The 25,211-nt window shown below is 39.3% G+C and overlaps 1 protein-coding gene across 1 annotated transcript in view; it reads left to right on the top strand.

Annotated features, from left to right (window-relative positions):
- Window positions 1-3,289: 3,289 nt before the first annotated feature.
- The window catches only part of RNF168 (ring finger protein 168), a 35,623-nt gene continuing 13,701 nt past the window's right edge, over window positions 3,290-25,211 (top strand). The window contains exons 1-5 of the mRNA XM_042955412.1: window positions 3,290-3,579; window positions 3,911-4,247; window positions 18,705-18,781; window positions 21,156-21,335; window positions 23,865-23,986. Coding sequence (XP_042811346.1) covers window positions 3,947-4,247; window positions 18,705-18,781; window positions 21,156-21,335; window positions 23,865-23,986 — 680 coding nt within the window. The 5' untranslated portion in view covers window positions 3,290-3,579; window positions 3,911-3,946. The remainder of the gene's footprint in view (window positions 3,580-3,910; window positions 4,248-18,704; window positions 18,782-21,155; window positions 21,336-23,864; window positions 23,987-25,211) is intronic.

The raw sequence follows: 25,211 nt of genomic DNA, 5'->3' as shown, positions 1-25,211 counted from the left end.
ACACAGAATCTGAAGCAGGCTCCAGGCTCTGAGCTGTCAGCACAGAGCCTGACACGGGGCTCGAACCCATGAACTGTGAGATTATGACCTAAGCTGAAGTCAGACGCCTAATGGACTGAGCCACCCAGGCACCCTGGGAGATACAAATTAGGCAGAGGATTCGAAATAATACAAAATGATGTTATCTTGCTGACCCCTCCTTGAAAATGGGCCATGAGACACAGAAGCTTCCTAGGTAGATAAATGCACTCAGTGTTGGGGTGCCTGGCTGGCTTAGTTGGTAGAGCATGAGACTCTTGATCTCAAGGTTGTAAGTTTGAGCCCCACGTTGGGTGTAGAGATTACTTAAAGTCTTTTAAAAAATGCCCTCAGTCTTGTGCTTCTCCAGACACATTGTTTGGAGAAACCATGCCTTGGAAGAAAGATGGAAAAGGGAATTTCTCTGTCATGGTCACTTAGTCTATTGCTTTCAGCTGGTCAAAGTTTGTTCCATGGGGAATGACCTCCCCCCCCCCCCGCCCCCCCCGCTGCCCATACTTCCAGGATGCACCATCTAAGCCCCCTCCCAGCAGGCATTTGGAAGCCGGTGCCTGCATTGTTCAGTGCAGTGTTTCACTGGAGTCCAGAAGTGATAGGAAGAGCCAAAGACTCTAGAAATGTAACTGCTCAGCTCCAGACAGAGCAAGGGACTGTGACTGTGGGCCCAGAAAGTAGACAAGAACAAGGAAATCTGAAGAAGCACATAAAATATATCCATTATACTTGACATAAGTACCTGAACATAGAAATCAAAATGCAGGGGTGCCTGGGTGGCTCAGTCCAGTTGGTTGGGCATCTGACTTTTGATTTTGGCTCAGGTCATGATCCTGGAGTTGTGGGATCGATCATGGAGGATGCTTGAGATTTTCCCTCCCTCTCTCTCTCTCTCTCTGCCCGCTCCCTCTCTCTCTGCCCGCTCCCCTGCTCACTCTCGCTCTAAAAATAACCAAAAAGGGGCGCCTGGGTGGCTCAGTCAGTTAAGCGTCCAACGTCAGCTCAGGTCACCATCTCGCCATGGGTTCGAGCCCCGCGTCGGGCTCTGGGCTTATGGCTCAGAGCCTGGAGCCTGCTTCCCATTCTGTGTCTCCCTCTCTCTCTGCCCCTCCCCCGTTCATGCTCTGTCTCTCTCTGTCTCAAAAATAAATAAATGTTTAAAAAAAAATTAAAAAAATAAAAATAACCAAAAAAATCAAAGTGCAAGAGTTAAATAATAAGACTACAATAAAAACCACTATTACTAGGCAATATATGATTGGGTGAGTTTGGGAGGGTTATCACTATGTGATTGAGAAATACTATGGGTATTTCCTGAAGGAAGTACATTGAAGTGATCCTTCAAGTAGGCAAAGCAACAAAGTAACTCATTAGGATGAATTATGATTTCAAACAATGGCCTGAAAGCACAAGATTTGGATGACAGGGAATATAGATCATGGTTTAATGTTTAAGAGAATAATGGGAGATTCCACAGGACCTATCAGAGAGCCTGGAATTGCAGGCTAAGGTGTTGATACCATGGACAACTGGATGACAAACAAAAGTTTCTGAATTCTCAATAAAACAAAACAAAAGCTCCCAAGGCTCTCTACCAAGGACCTACAACCTCCTTGCTTTGGCTCCATCCAGAAACCATGTCGCCACCTGAATGACCTCAGCAAACCCAAAAGACCTTAAAGACTATATTCATGCACAGTGATTTTTTTTTTTCTCTTTCTCCACATCTATGTAACATTTCCTCAAAAAACTCAGACCTTGTTTTGGTTGGTTTTCAAAATTTTTCTTATTGTGGTAAAACACATAGAATTTACCATCTGAACCGTTTTTAAGTGTACAGTTCAGTGTATCATACACATTCATAATTTTGTGCGACCATCACCACCATCCATCTGAAAACAAACTCTGTACCCATTAAACAAGAACTCTCCCAGCCCTTGGCAACCATCATATTTTCTGTCTCTAGACTTGGTTCTTAGATAACAGGTATCAGTCTATTTAATCCCCTTCATTTTCCTAGCCAAAATTTACTTTTTGCATAGAATTCAATACAGTAGGATTCAATACAATAAGCACAAGAACTTAATACCAAAGTGGAAAAACTTATTTTAAAATGCATAAAATATTTTTTACCTCCTTTGTAATTTTGATTGTTCTAGATTGAAATTTAATAATACGGGAATATATCATAAATGATGCACATGACAGCTAAGCCCCAGGATCGAGGCCGCCCTGAAGTGTTTTCCAAGCCCTTATGAAACCGCTATAGAAATGTCAAAGTGGATGGAAGTGAAGATGGACACGCTAATGCAAGACTTGACTTTAAACGGAACACATTTTTCTCTTCCTCATTCTTGAAGACCCCCCCCCCCCCCACTTCACTTGTTTTTCTGTAGAATCTTTTGTTCCAAGAAGTGTATATCGATGTGTTGACACTTAGTAAGGAGCCTTGGATGGCCGATGGCAGCACTAGTTATGAGACGACCTTGAACACCTGTGGAACGTGGCGGGCAGCACGGATCAGATTCCTTTAGCTACTGCTTAGATTCTGTATTTTCTTGTCGAACCCTCTCAGCCTCTTGCCCTGGGCAGGCTTGCAGTCCTGGAGGCATTAGCCTGCTGCCTCCTTTCCTAGGCAAAGTAATCATATACAAACATAATTTGGCCCCAGAGCACAGAAGTCGGTTTTGGACAATACTTAGAAGGGAAGGCAATCTTAAAACAACCTATCTCTGGGCCTCAGACTGAAGAAGGGGTGGGTTAGAGAAGGAAGTGTCAGTGCGTGTTAAATTGGAGCAAATCTGCGGATTCTCTGACCACAATCTTTCTAGGAGATCAACCTCCGAGATGCCTTCCTCAAAACTCTAGAAAGCGACCTAAGAGGCTTGGTACAAGGTAGAAACAGACAAGTAGTCTGAGAAAATTTTAAAAAGAAGATGGAAGAATTTTTAAAATTACTGTTGGGTCTTTCATTTGTCTTGAGGTTTCCCTTTTTCTGCCAGAGACCAACCTCGCGACCCTCCCGGTTTCCGCAGCCTCCGGGCGCACATAGCTCAAGGGGATGGTAGGTCGTCGCTCCAGCTGGAGCGAAAGGGACTGCAACGCAAGGGGCGGACCCTCTGCGGGGCCGAAGGGAGCGGGACTGGGCGGGAGGCGCGCACAGGACCCGGAAGTCCCACCCAGCCGAACGTCAGATGTGCCCGCTCTAGGGCTGTTGTCTGGGTGGGAGGGCCCGTTTGGGTGAGCAGTTGTGACGTCACCAGCCCTCGTCGGGTTGCTACAGCACGACCGCAAAGATTAGGCTTTTTGGCTGACCGAGGAAAGGGGAGTGTGGGTTCAGAGCGCTGGGAAAACGCTCCCGGTGCACGAAAGCTGGAACGTGGGGTCTCGCGTGTTACCCCCACAGCAACGGCAAAACGGAAGTCCTACTCCCGCGCAGCGCGGCGTCTGGGCGGAAACGGCGTTCCTCGGAGTTGAGGCCCCGTACCTTCGCGCCTGGGCGGTCTCGGGCTTGGCTGTCCTGAGCTAAGGGAGCATCCTCAGCTGGTAAGAGGGAGGAGGGCAATTGGGCGCACCTCCCGCCGCGCGGGAGAGCTGGAGCCCACAGTCAGCCCTCACAAAGGTGGGGTTAATGTCTAGGTCTCCCGACGAAAACGTTCCTTTCCTTACCCGACGTTTGTCTGAAACATGGACAAATACGCCGCCTTCCAGGGTAGTACTGTTTACCTGGATCACAGCGTGCCTTTTTATTTCGGGACGCTGTGTGGTGTTCCCAGTCTCTGAATTCTGATACGCAGCTGGGCATAATATTTAAACACAAAACTGTTAATTCTCTTTCTCCGTAGTTGGGACGGAAATGAGACTCTTTCTCTTTCAGGTACTGATGCTGAATATGCCTTGTTAGCATATTAAAATGGCTGTGACTCAAAACGCCATCCCTTCCTTGTCGGAATGTCAGTGCCGCATCTGTGTGGAAATCCTAATTGAGCCCATAACACTGCCTTGTAACCACACGCTCTGTAATCCCTGCTTCCAATCGACTGTCGAAAAGGCAAGTTTATGCTGTCCTTTCTGTCGCCGCCGGGTCTCTTCGTGGACCCGGTATCACACCCGAAGAAATTCTCTTGTCAACATGGAACTGTGGGAGATAATCCAAAAACACTATCCAAAGGAATGCAAGCTTAGAGTCTCTGGGCAGGAATCAGAGGAGATCGGTGAGTAAAACCCAGCGTGTTTGTTGTGTGAAACATCAAAATTCTTTAAGTGAATTACCACTAATCCATTTGAGAAAAGGATTAAAAAGAAACCGACTAATATTTGTCTAATTTTTTTCTCCCCGGTTTGGGTTTCATGGGCCCCAAAATGTTGATTGAAGTCGATAGCAAGATTGTGTTCATTGTAATAATGCCCAGGCTGCGTTCAATTGGTGTTAAAAATGAAAACAAAGAAACAAACAAACCCACAAGAATGGCCCACATAGAGCCTTCAGTCATGTGAAAGTTACATAAATATCCACAGATCAGCAGTAGTCAGTACAGCAACATGAGAAGTATAGAAGGTACTGGATTGCTGTAGTACTGATTCTTTTACTTTCATGTATTTTCTTTAGCCTGCTTGACTGTACAGCTCCATTTATTTAATTCCTCTCTTAAGCATGCAACCTAATAAAATAGCTTTCAGTGACCAGTTCCATCTAGATCAGTCATTTTTATTTAAAGCTCTCCACCCTGTAGACTCAGCAGCTGTGTGCCCCAAGCTGAACATTTGACTCTAGCACACTTAGGTGATCAATAAGCCATGCAGTTTCTTGTCTAGGCTTTGAATAAGGTGCCTGTGCTCTGGTGTACTTGCCTTGTTTGGGGGGAGTTAACCTTTATTGTGGTAAATATGTATAACAAATTTGCCATTTTAATGATGTTTTCAACAGTAGTTACACTTTATTAAAACAGCTTTATTGAGATATTCACATAGAATTGATACATTTACATTGTACAGTTCTGGGGCATCTGGCTGGCTCAGTGGGAAGAGGGTGCGACTCTCGAGGTTGTGAGTTCAAGCCCCTTGTTGGGTATAGAGATTGCGGCTGTGACTCTCAACTCTTGAGGTCATGAGTTCGAGCCCCTTGTTGGGTGTAGAGATTACAAAACAAAAAACAAAAAAACCCAGACAATAAACACTTAATAAAAGAAAGTGTACAGTGAAGTGGTTTTGGTATTTTATTATCAGTTTTTTCAAAGTTGTGGTAAAATATATATAGCATAAAATTTGCCATTTTAACCATTTTAAGTTACAGGTCAATGGCATAAATTGTCTTCACAGTGTATAACCATCACCACTATGTTTCCAGTTTTTCATCACCCAGATTCTTTTTTCTTCTAATTTATTTATTGTTTAATTTACATTCGAGTTAGCATCTAGTGCAACAATGATTTCAGGACTAGATTCCTTAATGCCCCTTACCCGTTTAGCCCATCCCCCCTCCCACAACCCCTCCAGTAACCCTCAGTTTGTTCTCCATATTTATGAGTCTCTTCTATTTTGTCCCCCTCCCTGTTTTTATATTATTTTTGTTTCCCTTCTCTTATGTTCATCTGTTTTGTATCTTAAATTCCTCATATGAGTGAAGTCATATGATATTTGTCTTTCTCTGACTGGCTAATTTCACTTAGCATAATACCCTCTAGTTCCATCCACATAGTTGCAAATGACAAGATTTCATTCTTTTTGATTGCTGAGTAATACTCCACTGTGTATATATACCACATCTTCTTTATCCATTCATCCATCAATGGACGTTTGGGCTCTTTCTATACTTTGGCTGTTGTTGATAGTGCTGCTATAAACATTGTCATCACCCAGATTCTTTAACCATTAAGCAAAAACCCTACATTCTTCTCCTTCCCCACCCCTCCACCCCCAGTTTTTATTTACTCTGTCTCTATGAATTTGCTTGTTCTAGATATTTCATATAAATGCATTCATACAATATATGATCTGTTGTGTCTGGCTTCTTTCAGTTAAATGTTTCCAAGGTTATTCACAGTTGTGACATATATCAGTATTTCATTCCTTTTTAGATCTGGATAATTTTTCATTTTATGGATTATATTTTGTTTATCCCTTCATCCACTGATGGACATTTGAGTTGTTTTCACTTTTTGTCTATTTGAAGTAGTGCTGATATGAATATTCATGTATAAGTATTTGAATGTCTTTCTAGTTCTTTTGTGTACGTACCTAGGAGTGGAAGTGCTGGATCATATACTAATTCTAGGTTTAGCTTTTTGACGAACTGCTAAACTTTTCCCTGGTGCTGTGCCATTTTGCATTCCCACCTGCAATGTATAATGGTTCCAATTTCTCCACATCCTCACCAACACTTATTTTCTGGTTTTTTGGTTGTTTTTTTAAATAGCCATCCTAGTAGGTGTGAAGTGGTATCTTAGTATCTGTGTCTTTTTAATTGTGGTAAAGTATGCATAACAAAATTTACAATTCCCACTTTTTTTTTTTTTTTTTAAGATTTATTTTTGAGGGAACACAAGCAGGGGAGGGGCCAAGAGAGGGGAACAGGATCTGAAGTGGGCTCTGCGCTGACAGGCTGACAGCAGTAAGCCTGATGTGGGGCTCAAACTCACCAACTGTGAGATCATGACCTGAGCCAAAGTCAGACACCCAACCAGCTGAGCCACCCAAGTGCTCCCGATTCCTGTTGTTCTTAAGTGTACACTTCAGTGCCGTTAAGTACGGTCACACTGGTTTACAACCATCACCACCATCCATCTCCAGACCAGTTTCATCTTCCCAAACTGAAACTCCATACCCATTAAACAATAACTCCCCAGTTCCTTTTCCTTCCAGTCCTTTTAACCATAATTCTACTTTCTGTCTCTGAATTTGACCATTTTAGATATCATAGTAAGTATTTGTCCTTTTGTATCTGGTTTATTTCACTTAAATGTCTTCAAGGTTCATCCATGTTGTAGCATGTGTTAGAATTTCAGTCCTTTCTATGGCTAAATAATATTCCATTGAATGTATTTACCACATTTTGTTTATTCATCAGTGGACACTTGGGTTACTTCTACCTTTTGGCTGTTGTGAGTAATGCTGCTGTGAACATTGGATACAAATATTTTTTAAGTTCTTGCTTTCAACTCCTTTGAGTATGTACCCAGAAAGGAATTGCTGGGTCATATGCTAACTATATGGATTTTTTTGAGGAACTGCCATACTCTTTTCCATAGCAACTGCACTGTTTTACATTCCCACCAGCAGTATGCAAGGACTCTTTTCGTTTTTCCACATTCTTTTTTTTTTTTTTTTTTAATCCCTCCCCTCGTTTTTCCACCTTCTTGTCAACACTTCATTACTCTTAACTTTCTGTTTGTTTGTTGTTGTTTTTTTTTTTTTAAGATAAAGCCATCCTAATGAGTATGAGATGCTATCTCATTGTGGTTTTGATTTTCATTTCCCTAATGACTGATGATGTTGAACATCTTTTCATGTGTTTATTGGCCATTTGTATATGTTCTGTGGAGAGATGTTTATTCTAGTCCTTTGTTTATTTTTAATTGGTTTATTTATTTTTTGTTGTTGAGTTGATGGTGTTCTTTATTTATTCTGGATGTTAACTCCTTATCAGGTATGATTTGCAAAAATTTCTCCCTTTACATAGGTTGCCATTTCACTCTGATTATGTAGTTTGATATAGTCCTATTTGTCTATTTTTGCTTTTGTTGTTTGTGGTTTGGTGTCATATCCAACCAATCATTGCTAAGTTTCAATATCATGGAGCTTTTTCCCTGTTTTCTTCTAGGAACTTTATAGTTTTAGGTCTTCAATTTGCTTTGAGTTAAGTTTTTTTATATGATACAGGGTAAGGGTTTAATTTCATTTTTTTTTACATGTGGATACCCAGCATTCCTAGTGCCATTTGTTGATAAGATGGCTGTTTTAAAGTTTTTAACTAGTAAGTCTGATGTCTGGACTTCCCCAAGAATGGTTTCTGTTAATTTATTTTGTTCCTGTGAATCGTCCATACTCTTTCTTGTTTCCTTGTATGCCTTGCGTTTTTTGTTTGTTTATTTGTTTTAGAAAATTGGACATTTGAATATTACAGTATGGTGACCCTGAAAGTCAGATTCTTCCCTTTCCCCAGAGTTTACCTTTTTTTTTTTTTTTGATTGTTGAAAGCTGTAACAGTTCATTGGTTTGCTAATTTTCCCAAACTATTTTTGCAAGGACTATACCTCCTTGTGTGTGGTCACCTAAGTCTCTGTGCCTTAACTTGTGCTCAGTTAGTGTTTTGACAGATTTCCTTGAATTTCAGGAGCTAAACAACAACAACAAAAAGAAATGAAACAAAAAAGTGCCTTTTTGTCTTGGAACATGGGCTCAGTGCCAAGATGGTCCTTCAGCACTTAGCCAGGCTTACACTGAGCCTAGGGATCAGACCAAGATGAAGTTTGGACCTTCAACACTTAGCCAGGCTTACACTGAGCCTAGGGATCAGCCCAAGGTGAAAGTTTGGAGTCTTCTCACATGTCTTCCAAACATGTGTCTTGCCTTGGGTCTGCTGCACCCCCTCCAGAACCAGGGACCAGTGTCCCATTCTGGGAATGTGGGTTTCCTTCTTCAAGACTGCCACTGTACTGAGGAGGAGGTGGGGAGAGAGTAAAACTGCCACAAAACTTTCCTACTATTTTGAAGTTGCCTTTTTCTTGGTTCATCATTTTCTTGGCTGCTGTTAACCTTTGATTGTTTTCCAGAGTTCTGACAATATTGGCGCTGATAGTTTCTGCTTGTTTTTTAATGTTTTTGTGGAGGGATGAGAGCTTGGAACTGCCTGTTCTGCCATTTTGTTGGCAGCACTCCATCAGCCTTAAGTGCTTTACCACTAAAACTGACTTGATTTTCAAGAATGCCCTTATGCTTGAAATTCTCCACATTCTCTTCTATATAAAGTCATTTTCTTTGAGGGAGATCTTTGGAGCTCTCGGTTCTTACGGCCTGCCTCTTTCCCTGGGCAAAAATCTGAGTCACTGCTCTAGAGCAGGAAGCAGAGACGATGGCTTACTTCTCTCTTTGTGAATAGGCTAGTAGGCAGACATAGTAGCCTCCAGTCTTGGCTTGCCTGCCCTAGAACCTTTGCCCTATGAGTGAGTTGTGATGAGGGTGATGGGACCCTAGTATTCTCTACCTGCCGTGCCTGGGGTCATGTTTCCCTTCTGTGAGTGGGAAGTGGATAGAGGAAGGTAGCCCACAGTCCCTCAGGTCCACTCACCTGGAATTCAGTCTCTGCAACAGTGAGCTGGAAAGGATAAATGCTGGCAGTTTGTTCCTCCTGGAGGGTTGCTGTGGCTCTTCACCAGGAGCTGGGGAGACTGGGAGCCCTGCCTTGGCACAGCCTCCCTCTTATATGGCTCAAGTGCCACAGATTCTCACTTTTCTTACTGAGATATAGTAAAAATTTTGGAAGTATTTCTTTGCTGTATGCTCGTAGGGCAATTTCAAGGCATTTTATATGACCAGAGATTTATACCTTTCTCCGATTGAAAAACAGGTCTGCAGATCTCCTCACTTTACTGTTCTGGAAGCTGATCCTTCTTTGTTTTTCATGTAAATTTTTTTGAAATGTAACGTATATACAAAAGTATATAAATCATAAATTTGCAGTTCAGTGAATTTTCAAAGTGAAAATGTGTATGTAACCAGCATTCCGGTCAAGACCTAGAACTTTCCCAAAACTCCTAAGTCCTCCTTGTGGCCCCCTTGCAGTCTCTGTTCGCTCACCATTGCTGTAAATACTATTGTGATGTGTAACACCGTAGATTGCTTTTACCTATTTCTGAACCTTTTAAAAAATGGTATCTTGTGGGGTGCCTGGGTGGCTCAGTCAGTTAAGCATCCGACTTTGGCTCAGGTCATGATCTCGTGTTCGTGAGTTACAGCCCTGCATCGGGCTCTGTGCCAACAGCTCAGAGCCAGGAGCCTGCTTTGAATTCTGTGTCCCCCGCTCATGCTCTCTCTGTCTCTCAAAAATAAATAAATGTTAAAAAAAATTTTTTTACAAAAAGGAATCTTGTATCTTTAGCTCACCATTATATTGGTGATATTGGTCCATGTGATTGGGGTTTCTTTATTTTCTTTGCTGTATGGTACTATGTTGTGTAGATATTAAATAGTAAAAGCAATGAAAAATTTTATGTCCATTGACATTAGGCATTTTAGGCTGTTATGAATAGTGCTACCATGAATATTTTTATACTTACATATTTTTTTAATATTTATTTTTGGGAGAGTGCAAAAGAATGGAATTCGGGAGCCACAGAGTATGAGTGAAAATAAATCCTTTCCGTGCTAGATGAGAATCCATCCTTTGATTAAATTTCTAGTTTTGTTTCCCCTAAACCTGAGGATAAGAATGTTAATGTTTACTAGGCAACGTTGCTTACTGAGAAAAATTATCCCCAGTTGACAAATTGCTTCCCTGTTGGAGGGAATTATAAATACTGATTGGGATATTGTGCTTTGTGCTCTAGCACACACTAGCATAGTGACCATTGTAACTGAGCATGTTCCTTGTGGGGAGCCTGTGCCTGTATTGTTGCCATAAGAAATGTTTGCTGCTGTGGAGAAAGGATATCTGGCTTCCTTGCTCTCATGTTGTTAGATTGATGCCAAATGTGGTCCTGTGGTCATTTTTGGAGTCTGAATGTTTAGTAAAGCCTAAGACTACCCCTTGGTGGGTGTTACAGGTAGGGTAAGCCTTAGGAGATATTGCCAGTTTTCCAAAGTGGCTTTTACCAATTTATACTCCTGCCAGTAGTGTATGAGAGTTGTAGTTGCACCACATTCTTGCCAACATTTGGTCTTTCTTCCTTTTATTTTTTCTCAAAGAAATTTTGGTAGTATACTTACTATTTTCAGCATTTTATTATGAAAGATTTTAAACATATAGAAAAGTTGAAAGCATTTTATAGTGAACTTTCATGTACCCGTAACCAGATATGAGAATATTTTACTGTGTCACAGCTCTTTCATCTATTCATGTCAGTCTTTTTTATTTTTTTCATTTAGTTCACTTTCTCTTAAATATGTAAGCATACATATTTTGAAGATCAATGTTAGCTTATAACTTTTCTTTTAATATTAATTTACATATAATATGCAAGTCTTTTTTTTTTTTTTTAAAGTTCATTTATTTATTTTGAGAGAGAGAGAGCAGGGGAGAGGCAGAGAGAGAGAGAGAGAGAGGGAAAGAGAGAATCCCAAGCAGGCTCTGCACTGTCAGCACAGAGCCTGATGTAGGGCTCAAACTCATGAACCGTGAGATCATGACCTGAGCTGAAACCAAGAGCGGGATCCTTAACCGACTGAGCCACCCAGGTGCCCTTGTAATGTGCAAATCTTAATCGTGCCTTCATTGAGTGTTCACATAGGTATAACCTTTTGTAACATGAACTCTTATAAAAATACAGAATATTACCATTACCCTTGAAAGTACTGTCATATCCTTTCCAGTTAATCTTTTCCCTACCCTCAAGTCAACCAGTGTTTTTATTTTTCCCCACCATAGATGAATTTTGCCTTTTCCAGAACTTCATATAAATGGAATTCTGTTAATGTACAAGAGTTGACATAACAAAGTACCACAAACTGGGTGGCTTAACAGAAATTTATTTTCCCACAGTTCTGGAGGCTAAAAGGCCCAAAATCAAGATGTCAACAGGAACGTGTTCTCTTGAAGGCTCTAGAGGGGAATCTGTTACATGCCTTTCTTTTAGTTTCTGGGTGTTGTTGACAGTCCATGGTATTCCTTGGCTTACTGCTGCACAACTCCAATCTCTGCCTCCATAGCCATATGGCATTCTCCTGCTGTGTCTGTCTTCACATTGCTGTCTCTTCTCTGTGTCCCTCTCCTTTATTAAGGGCCCACCCTACTCCAGTATGAACTCAATTATGTTTACAAGTATTTCCCAATAAGGTCCCATTCTGAGTACAGGGATTAGAATTTCAATGTATCTTTTTGGGGGATACAATTCAACCCACAGTAGTAATCATGCCATGTATATTCTTTAGTGTAAGATTCTTTTACTTAGTATAACAATGTTTGAGATTCATCTTTGTTGTGGGTACTAGTAATTTATTTCTTTTTATTTAAAAAAAAATTTTTTTTAATGTTTGCTTATTTTTGAGAGAGACAGAGACAGTGTGTGAGCGGGACTGGGGCAAAGAGAGAGGGAGACACAGAATCCAAAGCAGGCTCCAGGCTCTGAGCTGCCAGCACAGAGCCTGATGTGGGGCTCGAACTCACGAGCTATGAGATCACAACCTGAGCTAAAGTCAGACGTTTAACCAACTGAGCCACCCAGGCACCCCAATTTCTTTTTATTTTTAAATATCATTCTACCATTTGACTGTATTATACTTTGTTGGTGGTTCTCCAGTTTATGGTGTCCCAGCTATTTCCAGGTTTTGGCTCTTATGAATAAAGTTGCTGTTATTAAAAAAAAAATTAAAAAGAAAAAAAAAAGGGGCGCCTGCTTGGCTCAGTCAGTTGAACGTCCGACATCGGCTCAGGTCATGATCTTGCGGTTCATGAGTTGGAGCCCCATGTCAGGCTCTGTGCTGATAGCTTGGAGCCTAGAACCTGCTTTGGATTCTGTGTCTGCCTCTCTCTCCGCCCACCCCTGCTTGTGCTGTGTCTCTCTCTGTCTTCCAAAAATGAATAAATATTTTTTAAAATTTTAAAAAAAAAGTTGCTGTGAAGATTCTTATAATAGTTGGTTTTTTTTTTTTTTTTGTGGTCATATGTTTTCATTTTTTCTTGGGTAAATACAAGTAGAATTGCTTAGAGTAGGTATATGCTTAGTTATATAAAAAACTATCATTTTCCAGAATGGTTGTATTATTATCTAATACCAGCAACAATGTTTGCAAATTCTGGTTTCTGCACATCTGTCTTAGTTTGGGCTGCTATAACGAAGTATATAGACGAGGTGGCTTAAACAGAAATCTATTTTTTTACAGTTCTGGAAGCTAGGAAGTCTAAGATCAAGTTACTGTCTGAGTTAGTTCTTTGTGGGAGCCCTCTTCCTGGTTATGGCTTTACCTGGTGGAAAGCTAGCTAAGCTTATTAGCCTCCTGTAAGGGCACTAATCCCAGTCAGGAGGGGTCTACCCTTCTGACCTAATTACTTCCCAAAGTTTCTACCTCCAAATACTATCCAGTTGGATTAAAGTTTCAACATAGAATTTAGGAGGTGATACGTTTAGTTCATTTACAACATGCTCATCAATATTTGGTGTTACCTATCTAACCGTACTGATAGATTTGTAGTCGTATCTCATTGTAGTTTTAATTAGCATTTTCCTGGTGACTAATGATGTTGAATCTTCATTGTTTATTGATGATTTATATATCTTCCATTATTAAGTGTCTGTCTGAATTTTTTGCCTCAGGTTTATCTTTGTATTATTAAGTTGTAAGAGTTCTTTATATATTTTGGATACCGGTACTTTGCAAGTTGTTTTGTGAATATTTTCTTACAGGCTGTGTCTTGCTTATTCATTTTCTTAATGGTGTCTTCTTGATGAGCTGAAAAAAATTTTTTAAAGATTTTATTTATCTAGTTTTTAAGGTAAACTCTACACCTAATGTGGGGCTCCACTCACAGCTTTGAGATCAAGAGTTGCATACTCTACTGAATCAACCAGCTAGGTGCCCTGTTGAGCTAAAATTTTTAATTTTCATGATGTCTAGTTAATAAACTTTTCCTTTTATGATTATTACTTTCTGTGTTCTGAAAAACTTTATCTTCTGTAGTAATATAAAAATATTTCTATGTTTTTTCTAAAAGCTTTATAGTTTTAGGGACACCTGGGTGGCTCAGTTGGTTAAGTGTCCAGCTTTGGCTCAGGTCGTGATCTCACAGTTCGTGGCTTCAAACCCCACATAGGACTCTGTGCTGACAGCTCAGAGCCTAGAGCCTACTTTGGATTCTGTATCTCCCTCTCTCTGCCCCTCCACCGCTCCTGCTCTGTTTCTCTCTGTCTCTCAAAAATAAATAAACGTTAATTAATTAATTAATTAATTAATTAATAAAAGCTTTATAGTTTTAGCTTTTCTGTTTATGTCTATGGACCATTCTAAATGTTGTGAATATTGTGTGCGATAGGGGTTGAGGTTAATTTTTTCCTGTGTGGATTTCACTTCCTCCTGTACCTTTGTTGAAAAGACTTTTCTTACAAGCCTGTTTGGTTGATTTGTTGATTTTAATGTTAAAATTACACTGTTGAGGGGCACCTGGGTGCTCAGTCAGTTAAGGGTCCAACTTCAGCACCAGGTCATGATCTCACGATTCGTGAGTTCAAGCCCTGGATTGGACTCTGCTGTCAGCGCAGAGCCTGCTTCGGATCCTGTGTCTCCCTCTCTCTCTGCCCCTCTCCCTCTCTATCTCTCTCCCTCTTGCTTTCTCTCTCTCAAAAATAAATAAACATTAAAAAAGTTTTAGAAAAGACTTTATAAGAAAAAGAATCTCACACTGTTGATTACTGTGGCTATATAGAAAGTCTTGAAGTCACGTAGTGATAATTCTCCAACTTTATAATTATTTTTCATGTTTGGATATTCTAGCCTCTGTTTTGTTTTGTTTTTTAAATTACAGTTCTCTCTGCTTACTGTAGTTAAGCATCTTTTGTAAATTGTATGTTTCTTTGCCCATTAATGTAGTGTGTTTTTCTTAATCTGTAAAAGTTCTTGTTATATTCTGGACATTAAATCTCTATTGATTTATGTATTTGCAAATAACTTCTCCCAGTTTGTGGTTTGTTTTTAATTTTGTGATGTTTGTCATCATACAGAAGCATTTAAAAAAATTAAACCAAGTAAATTTGAAGATCTAATTGACTTTATTAAATGATTCATGAATCAGGAAGCATCTCATCTAACCAACAGTGGAGAGCTCCACTGAGCTACAGGAAAGGAAAGGCAGAGAAGAGGCATTAAACAAACAAACAGAAAAACCAGGGGTGCCTGGGTGGCTCAGTCGGTTAAGCGTCTGAAATCTGCTTAGGTCATGATTTCACCGTCTATGAGTTCAAGCCCTGTATTGGGCTCTATGCTGACAGCTCAGAGCCTGGAGCCTGCTTCAGATTCTGTTCTCCCTCTCTCTCTCTGCCCCTCCCCTGCGTGTTCTCACGCATGTGCACTCTCTCTCTCAATAAAAAATAAACATTAAAAAAATTTTAAAGAACACCATAATTTATTAGCAAGGACTGCAGTGTTTAGGCAAAGTTGTCCTCCTAAGAAGGAAGGGCTCTCTCAGGATACTGCTTACAGGAAATTACAGTTTGGGTAGTTAAAGGTTACGTTTGAGGGGGTTGAAGTTGAAGTTAGGTTAGATATTAAATCTTGATTTACTGATGTGGGGCCTTTAGTGGCCCCATTATGGCTCCTCTGTGTTTTTCTTTTTTCTTTTCTTTTTTTATTTATTCTGTGTTTATTCTAAAGCCATTTTACTATTATTTATTTATTTATTATTTATTTATTATTTTATTTTAGAGGAGAGAGAGAGCACACAAGCAGGGAAGAGGGGCAAGAGGGAGAGAGAAAGAGAATCTCAAGCAGGCTCCACACTCAGCGCAGAGCCCCACATGGGTCTTGATCCCACCACCCTGGGATTATGACCTGAGCCAAAGTCGAGTTGCACACTCTACCGACTGAGCCGTCCAGGTGCTCCCTGAAAAGCCATTTTAAATCTTTAAGTAAAAATCCAGTGTTGCCACACAAGATTAACAATGGGTGATTATCCAAGATGGTCTTTATTCTACAAAATGACCACAAAGAGCATGCAACTCTCTAAGTGGAAGGAAACAAGCCATCATTCCGTGGTTTTCTTTTTAACAGAAGTTTTGCTTCTTCTTGTTATTGGGGTTTTTTTTTTTTTGTGGTAAAATACAGATAACAGAAAATTTACCGTTTTAATTATTTTTAAGCGTACAGTTCAGCAGCATTGAGTACAGTCACATTGGTGTGCACCCATCACCACCATCCATCTCTAGAACTTTTTCATCTTCTCCAATTGAAACTGTACCCATTAAACAATAATTCCCCAATTCCCCCTTCCTCTAACCCCTGGCATCCACCATTCTACTTATGTCAGATTTGAGTACTCCAGGTATCTTGTGTAAGTAACATTATAGTGGGTGTTTGTCCTATTGTGTCTGACTTATTTCACTTAGCATAGTATCTTCATGGTTCATCCTTGTTATAGCATGTATCAGAATTGGCTTCCATTTTATGACAATCATATTCCACTGTATGTATTTACCACATTTTATTTATCCATTTATCTGTTGATAAATGCTTGGATTACTTCCACTTTTGGCTGTTGTGAATAATGCTGCCGTGAACATTGGTGTACAGGTATCTGAGTTCCTGCTTTCAACTCTTTTGACTGTGTACGCAGAAAGGAATTCCTGGGTCCTATGGTAATTCTGTTTAATTCTTTTGAGCAACCACCATATTGTTTTCCATAGGGGCTGTACCATTTTACATTTCCACCAGCAGTGCACCAGGATTTCAGTTTCCCCATCTGCTTGTCAACACTTACTATTTTGTTTTATAATAGCCACCCTACTGGGTATGAAGTGGTATCTCTTTGTGGTTTTGATTTAAATTTCCTTAATGACTAGTGATATTGAGCATCTTTTAATGTGCTTGTTGGCCATTTGCATATTTTTTGGAAAAAAAAAAATCTGTTGAAGTCCTTTGCCCATGTTTTTAACTGAGCTTGTTTTGTGTTGTTCAGTCGTTGGAGTTCTTTGTATATTCTCGATATTAATGCCTTATCAGATCTATGATTTGCAAATATTTTTCTCCATTCTATGGGTTGTCTTTTAATTTTCATAATATTCTGGCTATTTTTATTCTTTATTAAGTGAACTCCTTTAATGATAAAAGGAAACAGTTTTCCTTTTCCAGTTGCCTACAATTGTTTAATGTTCACCACACCACCGCACATGTGCGCTTATGTGCGCGAGCACACACACACACACAATTTCTGAGAACTTTTGTCATCCACAGGCCAAATTTGGCCCACATCTCTTTTTGTAAATGAAGTGTTTTTAGAACAGAGGCACTGTACTCATCTATGTCAATGATTCCTTTTGCGCTTACAGTGGCAAGAGTTGAATTACTGCAACAAAGGCTGCATTGCCCACAAAGCATAAAATATTTATTATCTTGCCCTTTACAGAAAAAGTGTGCCCACCACCTAAGCTGTCACATCTGATATTACACTACCTCTCTACACATACCGTGTCCTCCTTTATTAGAAATGCTATAATTAAAGTGCTGTCCCTCCTGGCTTCTTGCGCTTTGTTTATAACCCCTACCAATTTTTCAGGAGCCTTACACTTCTCTCTCCTGTACTTCCCACTGTATTGTCTCAGATGAATCCTCGTCAGCAGCTAAAATAAGAATTTAGTATACTTCTTTGCTACTGGTAATGGAGTTGCATTACTGTTTTTAGTTCCTCTGTTGCAGAATTTGCAAACAACTGGCCTGCAAGCCATGTAAAGGCTACAGACATGCTTTCTGTTACCCATTCAGTGCCAACATTTAAAATTTAGAGATTTTACACTAACATATAGATTTCTGGATTGTCTTGAAAAAATCAGAAAATATAACAAAGACAGACCTAAGTTTCCTGGTGGCAGTAGTCAGCTGGAGTTGAGTAACAGCTGCCCCTGTAAATAAGCAGTTGTGTTCTCTTTTTCTGGATTCAACTCAGGATTATTTTTTCCTTCTTTGCATCTTAGTGTTTCTGTAGTCTTGTAGATTTGTTTGAAATGTCTGATGATTCTTGGTTTTGCTTTCATATTTAAAAATGAGGCCCTAGAATAAAACTCCTTGTGCATACATTGGCATTGGTGACTGGCAGATAATGTTTGAGGTTAAACCTGGCCATTATGCTTTGCTGTCCCTGAGTGCCAAATTTTAGAGGGCTTTGCTCTGGGTCATCACCTCTCATATTAGCTGCACTGGCTCTGTCCAGACAATTTAGTTTCTTTAAAAAATAACTTTTGTTTGTGATATGTACACTTAATATCTAGGAAGAAATGCCTACCAACCAAGTATTCTGATTTAACAGATTATGAACTTTGAATTTCCTGTCCTACACTCATTCATTCTGGTCTCTATTATGCGTTGTGGTTTTGAGCCTGCCTGAGCTGCCTTTCAGGTATATGGGGCAGGTCTCGCACTTCCAAGGGTTGCATTTTTCTTCATTCTGCTATATAAGTCACCTCTTTTATATCGGCCTCTCATTTTGTAGAAATTTATTAAAGTTTCTTTTTTACTCATGGACCCTTCCCCTAATCTCTTTGATGTTGTAGGATTACTTTTTAAAACTGCTTTCACTGTTATTTTAACAGATTCTAGAACAGGAGTTAAGTATATGTACTTATGTGCCATTTTGAACCAGAAAATCTATGGACTTTTCTTTTAAAATGGAATTCTGTAGAGAAGATACTGCTATAACTGTTAATAATTGTACATTTAATATCACATGTTCAGGTTAATATAGGTTCAGTGAAAGACCAAAGCTAGCCATAAAATTCTTTGTTGCCTATAATATTGTTTTCTTCCTTGATCTCTAACAGTTGATGACTATCAGCCAGTTCGCTTATTAAGTAAACCTGGGGAATTGAGAAGAGAATATGAAGAGGAGATAAGCAAGGTAGGTGCTAAATAGTTACTTTTTTTGTTTTTAAGTTTATTTATTTACTTTGAGAGAGAGGGAGGAGCAGAGAGAGAGAATATCCCACGCAGGCTCTAGGCTGTCAGCGTGGAGCCCAACATGTGGCTCGATCTTACAAACCATGAGATCATGACCTGAGCCCAAACCAAGGGTCGGGCATTTAACCAACTGAGCCACCCAGGTGCCCTAAATGGTTATTCTTTTTTGGAAAAATTCTCTGCTGTGTTTTCAAGTTTAGGTTTTACATACAGTTTTATGTGCCTATGTAAATAATATATATTGTAATAAAATTAATTTTAGTGTACTTTAAAAGCTTTATTTTTTACATGTTCAAAATGTAGAAAGTAGCTTTAATTTATTTATATATAATTGGTACTCTTATGTGATAGTGATTTTTTTTTCATTTTCCCTTCCTTAAAAAAAAAATGTTTTTTTAATATTTATTTTTGTGAGAGAGAGAGCACGTGCGCATGAGCAGGAGGGGGCAGAGAAAGAGAGAGACACAGAATCTGAAGCAGGCTCCAGGCTCTGAGCTGTCAGCACAGAGCCTGACACGGGGCTTGAACCCATGAACTGCAAGATCCTGACCTGAACCGAAGTCAGATGCTTAACTGACTGAGCCACCCAGGTGCCCCTGAATGTGTAGAATATTAACATGCACCCAAACATAAAAATTACATAAAAGTTACTCTCAGAATAACTCCCTCCTGTATCTTATCCACCCTGTGTCCACCCACCTTGTAGATAACTAATTTTATCACTGGGTAGTTTATCCTTCCTTTGGTATCTTTTATAAGAGTGAACATATATATAACTGCTCATTTATTACATATTGCATACTATATATTTTCTAATTACATATAGTACTGCAATACTGTGCATGTATATTTTAATATTATTAGAAGTATATCTTCAGGGCAGATTTCTAGATATGAGATTGCCAGGTTAAAAGGTAAATGATATATAGATTTGTTAGAACTGTCAAATTCTCTTTGATTGGGGTACATTTTGTATTCCCAAGGAGAGCACCTGTTTAGAAACACACTTGTCAACAGACTACTATCAGGCTTTCTTTGGCTCAGGTCATGATCTCACAGTTCATGAGTTTGAGACCTGCATTGGGCTCTGTGCTGAGAGCTCAGAGCCTGTAGCCTGCTTCAGATTCTGTGTCTCCCTCTCTTTCTGCCCCTCCCCTGCTCTCGTGTGGGCTCTCTCTCTCTCAAAAATAAATAAACGTTAAAAATTTTGAAAAAAAAAATACAGTACTTCAGGCTTTTGAATTTTTGCTAATCTGATGTATGAGAATGGTATTGGCATAGTGTTTCTTTAAAAAAAAAGCTTTGTTGAGGTAGAATTTATCTATGGTAAATTTCAGTATAGGAAAATTTACTTATTTTAGGTATATAGCTCGATAACTTTGCTTAACCCAAGGTCACAAAAATTTCTGGAATTTTAGTTCTTATGTTTTGATATATAATCAATTCAATTAGTTTTTGAGTATGACATGAGGTAGAGTTGAGATTCATTTTTTACTCATACAGATATTGTATATTCTACCCCCATGTATTATAGTGAGCATCTTTTCCCCAGTAAATTCTCTCTGAACCTTTTAGAATATCAAGTGACTCTAAGTGTGGGGTCAGTTTCCACCAGTGTCAGATTATGTTAGCTCTAGGCTTAAAGGCAGGAGGAGCAGTTTGTCTGATTATGTTCACTCTCCAGTTCCTTCGGTAATTGCTTATCATGCCCAGGTTTTTTGTTTTTTGTTTTTAATGTTTATTTATTTTTGAGAGAGGAAGGGAGACAAAGCACAAGAGGGGAAGGGCCAGAGAGAGAGGGGAGACACAGAATCCAAAGCAGGCTCCAGGCTCTGAGCTTTCAGCACAGAGCCCAACCCAGGGCTTGAGCCCACCAACTGTGAGATCATGACCTGAGCTGAAGCTGACACTTAACCAGCTGAGCCACCCAGGTGCCCCAGTATAATGTCCAGGTTTTAAAGTCGGTTTTTGTTGGAAGATATCTTCTACCAGTGTTTTGCTCTATCATTACTGGAAGCTGGAAGTCCTATCTCAGTGTAGATTTAATTGTTATTTCTCTTATTATGAGAAAGATTATCTTTTCATATAATTAAGGGACATTTTTATAATTTTTGGGGGGTGAAATGTCTGTTCTTGTCTTTTGCCGTGCTCTGAGACTGGAGCTTGCTCAAGATTCTCTCCCTCTCTCTGCCCCTCTCCCCAGCTCATACTCTCTCTCTCTCGAAAAGAAAAGAAAAAGAATTGCTTTTAAGAAAAGAGAAATATTGCAAGTATAATCAAAAGTTCAGAGAAGTGTTCTTTATTATTTTTTTAAGGTGGAAGCAGAGCGACGAGCCAGTGAGGAAGAAGAAAACAAAGCCAGCGAAGCATACATACAGAGATTATTGGCAGAGGAAGAAGAGGAGGAAAAACAACAGGCAGAAAAGAGGCGAAGAGAGATGGAAGAACAACTGAAAAATGATGAAGAACTAGCAAGAAAGCTAAGCATTAATATTGTAAGTTTTAGGAGAGTACTTGGAAGTACGTTCCTCTTGCTTTGCATGGTTTTCAAAGATCTGAGGAAGTTTTTCTGACATTTGCTCTACTTAAAAGCAAAACACGTTTTTGTTTTTGTTTTTTTGCATGTTGTTATATATTTGCTCTGATTGAAGTATTCTTCCTGGTATGTTAGTAAATTCAGAATATATAGGAAAGCTTCCTCTCTCCCCTTCCACATCTATATTCCCATTCCTGTTCCATCAGTCTCTTTCCCCAGAGGTTAGCACTATTAACAGTTTATTATTCTTTCTTATTCACCTAAAAAGGATGTATCAAGCACACTGTTCTTTTTGTCTTTTTTCACTTGATATGTCTTAGAGATTTTATGTAACTACACAGTCTTTTTATTTTTAATTTTTTTAATGTTTATTTTTGAGAAAGAGACACACAGAGTGCAAGTGAGGGAGGGGCAAAGAGAGAGGGAAACAGAATCTGAAGTAGGCTCCAGGCTCTGAGCTGTCAGCACAGAGCCCGATGTGGGGCTCAAACTCATGAACTGTGAGATCATGACCTGAAGTCAGACACTTAACCAACTGACACTGGGCACCGAGGCACCCCAGTGTAACTACACAGTCTTATGTAATTTTTTTTTTAAGAGTGGCATAATATTCCACTCTATGGATGTAAATCACTTTTTGGGAGTGAAGCACATTAAAGCTTTAAATACTACAGTAGACATGAATTTTATTACCTTGCTGTAGTTAAATTATTGCCTTAGGAAAAATGAATAGAAGAAAAGATGATAAAGCCATACTTGTAAGACCTGAGGGTACAGTGAGATCTAGTGATTTGAAAGAACGTGGCAGAATTCATTTGGGGTTCTTTTAAAATACAAATTCCCATACCGTTTCTAAATCTACTGAATCAGAATTTCTGGGGATAGGATTTAGGGAGTACCATTCCCAGAGGCATCTACGGAAGTCGGATGTGCCTTTGGGTTTGAGAGCCTCTAAAAACAATTCCTCTGCTTTCAAACAACAAATATCCTAAAATATAATTACCAATAAGAAGTATATCCAGAACTGCGATTTTTTTTTTTTTGAGAGGACCACTGTTCATAATAGTGTACCCAAGTTTTATTTTATTTTATTTTTTAAAATGTTTATTAATTTTTGAGAGAGAGAGCGTGAGTGGAGGAGGGGCAGAGGGTGGGGGACAGAGGATCTGAAGCAGGCTCTGCTGGGACAGCAGAAAGCCTGATGTGGGGCTCAAACTCAGCCGAAGTCAGATACTTACTGGACTGAGCCACCCAGGTGCCCTATTATTAGTGTATCCAAGTTTTAGATTATATACTCTTTTTAATATATTTTTTCTTTTAAAATTATAGTAGAATAGTTTTAAAAACGTACATAATTAGGAAATTAAATAAAAGACATTGACCAGGAGAATAACAAATGAGATCAGTAAGAAAATACATCGAAGAGGAGAATCTGGGGTTATCTTTACCTGTCTTTTAAGAATCTTGTTCTGATCCCTCTTGTTTTTAACAGGGATTGTAAGAGTAGAACTGTTGATATTTTAGAAGAATTCTTGGGGTGCCTGAGTGGCTCTGTCAGTTAAGAATCTGACTTTGGGGGCACCTGGGTGGCTTATTCTGTTAAGCGTCTGACTTCGGCTCAGGTCATGATGTCACAGTTCGTGAGTTTGAGCCCCGCGTCGGGCTCTGTGCTGACAGCTCAGAGCCTGCTTCAGATTCTGTGTCTCTGTCTCTCTCTGCCCCTCCCCTACTTGTGCACTCTCTCTCTCTCTCTCTGTCTATCAAAAAAATAAATAAAATGTAAAAAAAAAAAAAAAAAGAATCTGACTTTGGCTCAGGTCATGATCTCATGGTTTGGGGGTTCAAGCCCCACATCAGGCTCTGTGCTGATAGCTCAGAGCCTGGAACCTGCTTCAGATTCTGTGTCTCCCTCTGTATCCTTTCCCTGCTCACGCCCTGTCTCTCTGTCTCAAAAATAACATTAAAAAAAATTTAAAAATTCTTGGGTTTACTTGGAAAAGTTTGTGGTCCAAAACCAAATGTCTACCACCACCAATTATATTAATTTTTCCAGTAGTGTAGTAAGAATATTATGAGACTGGTAACAGCAAGTAAATATTTATGATATTGGTATGTTCTTAAATCCCCAATGAAATTATCTTTACATAAAATTAGCTTATATTCCAGGCATAGCCACAATTTTCCCCTATAGATTAAGGTAGCTATAATTATATGAAGCCATTCATTAGAAAAATGGATATTAGTAATATCATGCCCTTTGTGCTTTTAATGTAGAGTAAAAATGCAATTAATGTAGACCAATTTGGATGGATTGAATCTTATTTATACTAATTTTTGCATGGTCACTATTATTCGAAGGATATGTAGAATTTAAATGTGTGCATAATTCCTGAAAAATTTTGTTGTGGAGTCTGAAGTAGTCAAAATAATAGCTTATTTTATTATAATTTTAAAAATAATGTCTGTTATGCTTTTTCTCTTGTTGAAGAACAATTTCTGTGACGGAAATGTCTTGGCTTCTCCCTTGAATTCCAGAAAATCTGATACAGTCACAACCAAGTCTCAAAAGAAAAGTAAGAACAAACAAACAAACACTGGAGATATTCAGAAGTAAGTGAACATGACTATTTATCAACTACTTATTGATCACTTACTGTATGCTGGTGTTTTTGTTCATATAGTCCACTGATAAATAAAATTCAGTCCATGAAATCTGTGAAAACTCTCCAGATGGTCTGAGATGGTCTGAGATTGATGTAAAGTGAAAATAAGGCTGCTACTCACATAGCTTAGACACCTGGCTAGCACGAAGAGAGGTACGAAGTCTTTTTTATCTTGATTCTTCAGGATTTTCATGTTCCCATTTTCTCAAAATTAACCAGTTGGATTCCCTTTTCTCCTGGTCTAGATTCAGATAAGAAAAAGCTAGTCTTACATAAGGTCATCCTTACTGAAGGAGGTTGTAACTTGGCATCTAGGTCATTCCCCTGCCCTCTTTTCCCCAGTCTATGCATTATATTTCTTCCCTATTATACAAAAAGCATGAGTCAGGTAGTCAGTAGTAGAGTGATTTAGTCTCCTCACAGTGCCCCTCCAGCAGCAGGTAGAGTTGATGATTTTATGAGGATATAAGCTTTCCCATAGTAATTAACAATTGGAAGAGTTAAAGAACCGCAATCTAGACTTTAAAAATAGGGGCACCTGGCTGGCTCAGTTAGTAGAGCATGCAATTCTTTGTTTGTTTTTAGTATTTATTTATTTTTGAGACAGAGAGACAGACAGACAGAGAGTGAGCAGGGGAGGGGCAGAGAGAGAGGGAGACATAGAATCTGAAGCAGGCTCCAGGCTCTGAACTGTCAGCACAGAGCCCGACATAGGGCTCGAACTCACGAACTGTGGGATCATAAACCGAGCCGAAGTCAGACGCTTAACCCACTGAGCCACACAGGCACCCCTAGAATATGTAAAGAATTCTTAATATAACTTAACAAAAGACAAACATTCCCGTTTCAAAATGAGCAAAGGACATGAATGGACATTACTCCAGTGATGTGCATATGGCCAATAAGCATATGAAAAGATGCCCAAGATCGTAAGTCATGCAAATCAAACCACAGTGAAATACCATCTCACATTCACTAGGATGTCTGTAAACCAAAAAAATGAAAATAGTAAGTGTTGGCAAGGATTAGAGAAATTGGAATCTTGCACATTATTGGTGGGAATATAAAATGGTGCGATTTGGCAGTTGCTCAGAAAATTAAACAGAATTACCATATGACCCAGCGGTTCCACTCCTACCCATGTACTCAAAAGAATTGAAAACAGGAATTCA

This window comes from Panthera leo, chromosome C2 (assembly GCF_018350215.1).
Source record: "Panthera leo isolate Ple1 chromosome C2, P.leo_Ple1_pat1.1, whole genome shotgun sequence".
In the NCBI taxonomy this organism is placed as follows: Eukaryota; Metazoa; Chordata; class Mammalia; order Carnivora; family Felidae; genus Panthera; species Panthera leo.
The sequence above is the reverse complement of the archived record's forward strand: the minus strand, read 5'-3'. Positions and strand labels throughout refer to the sequence as shown.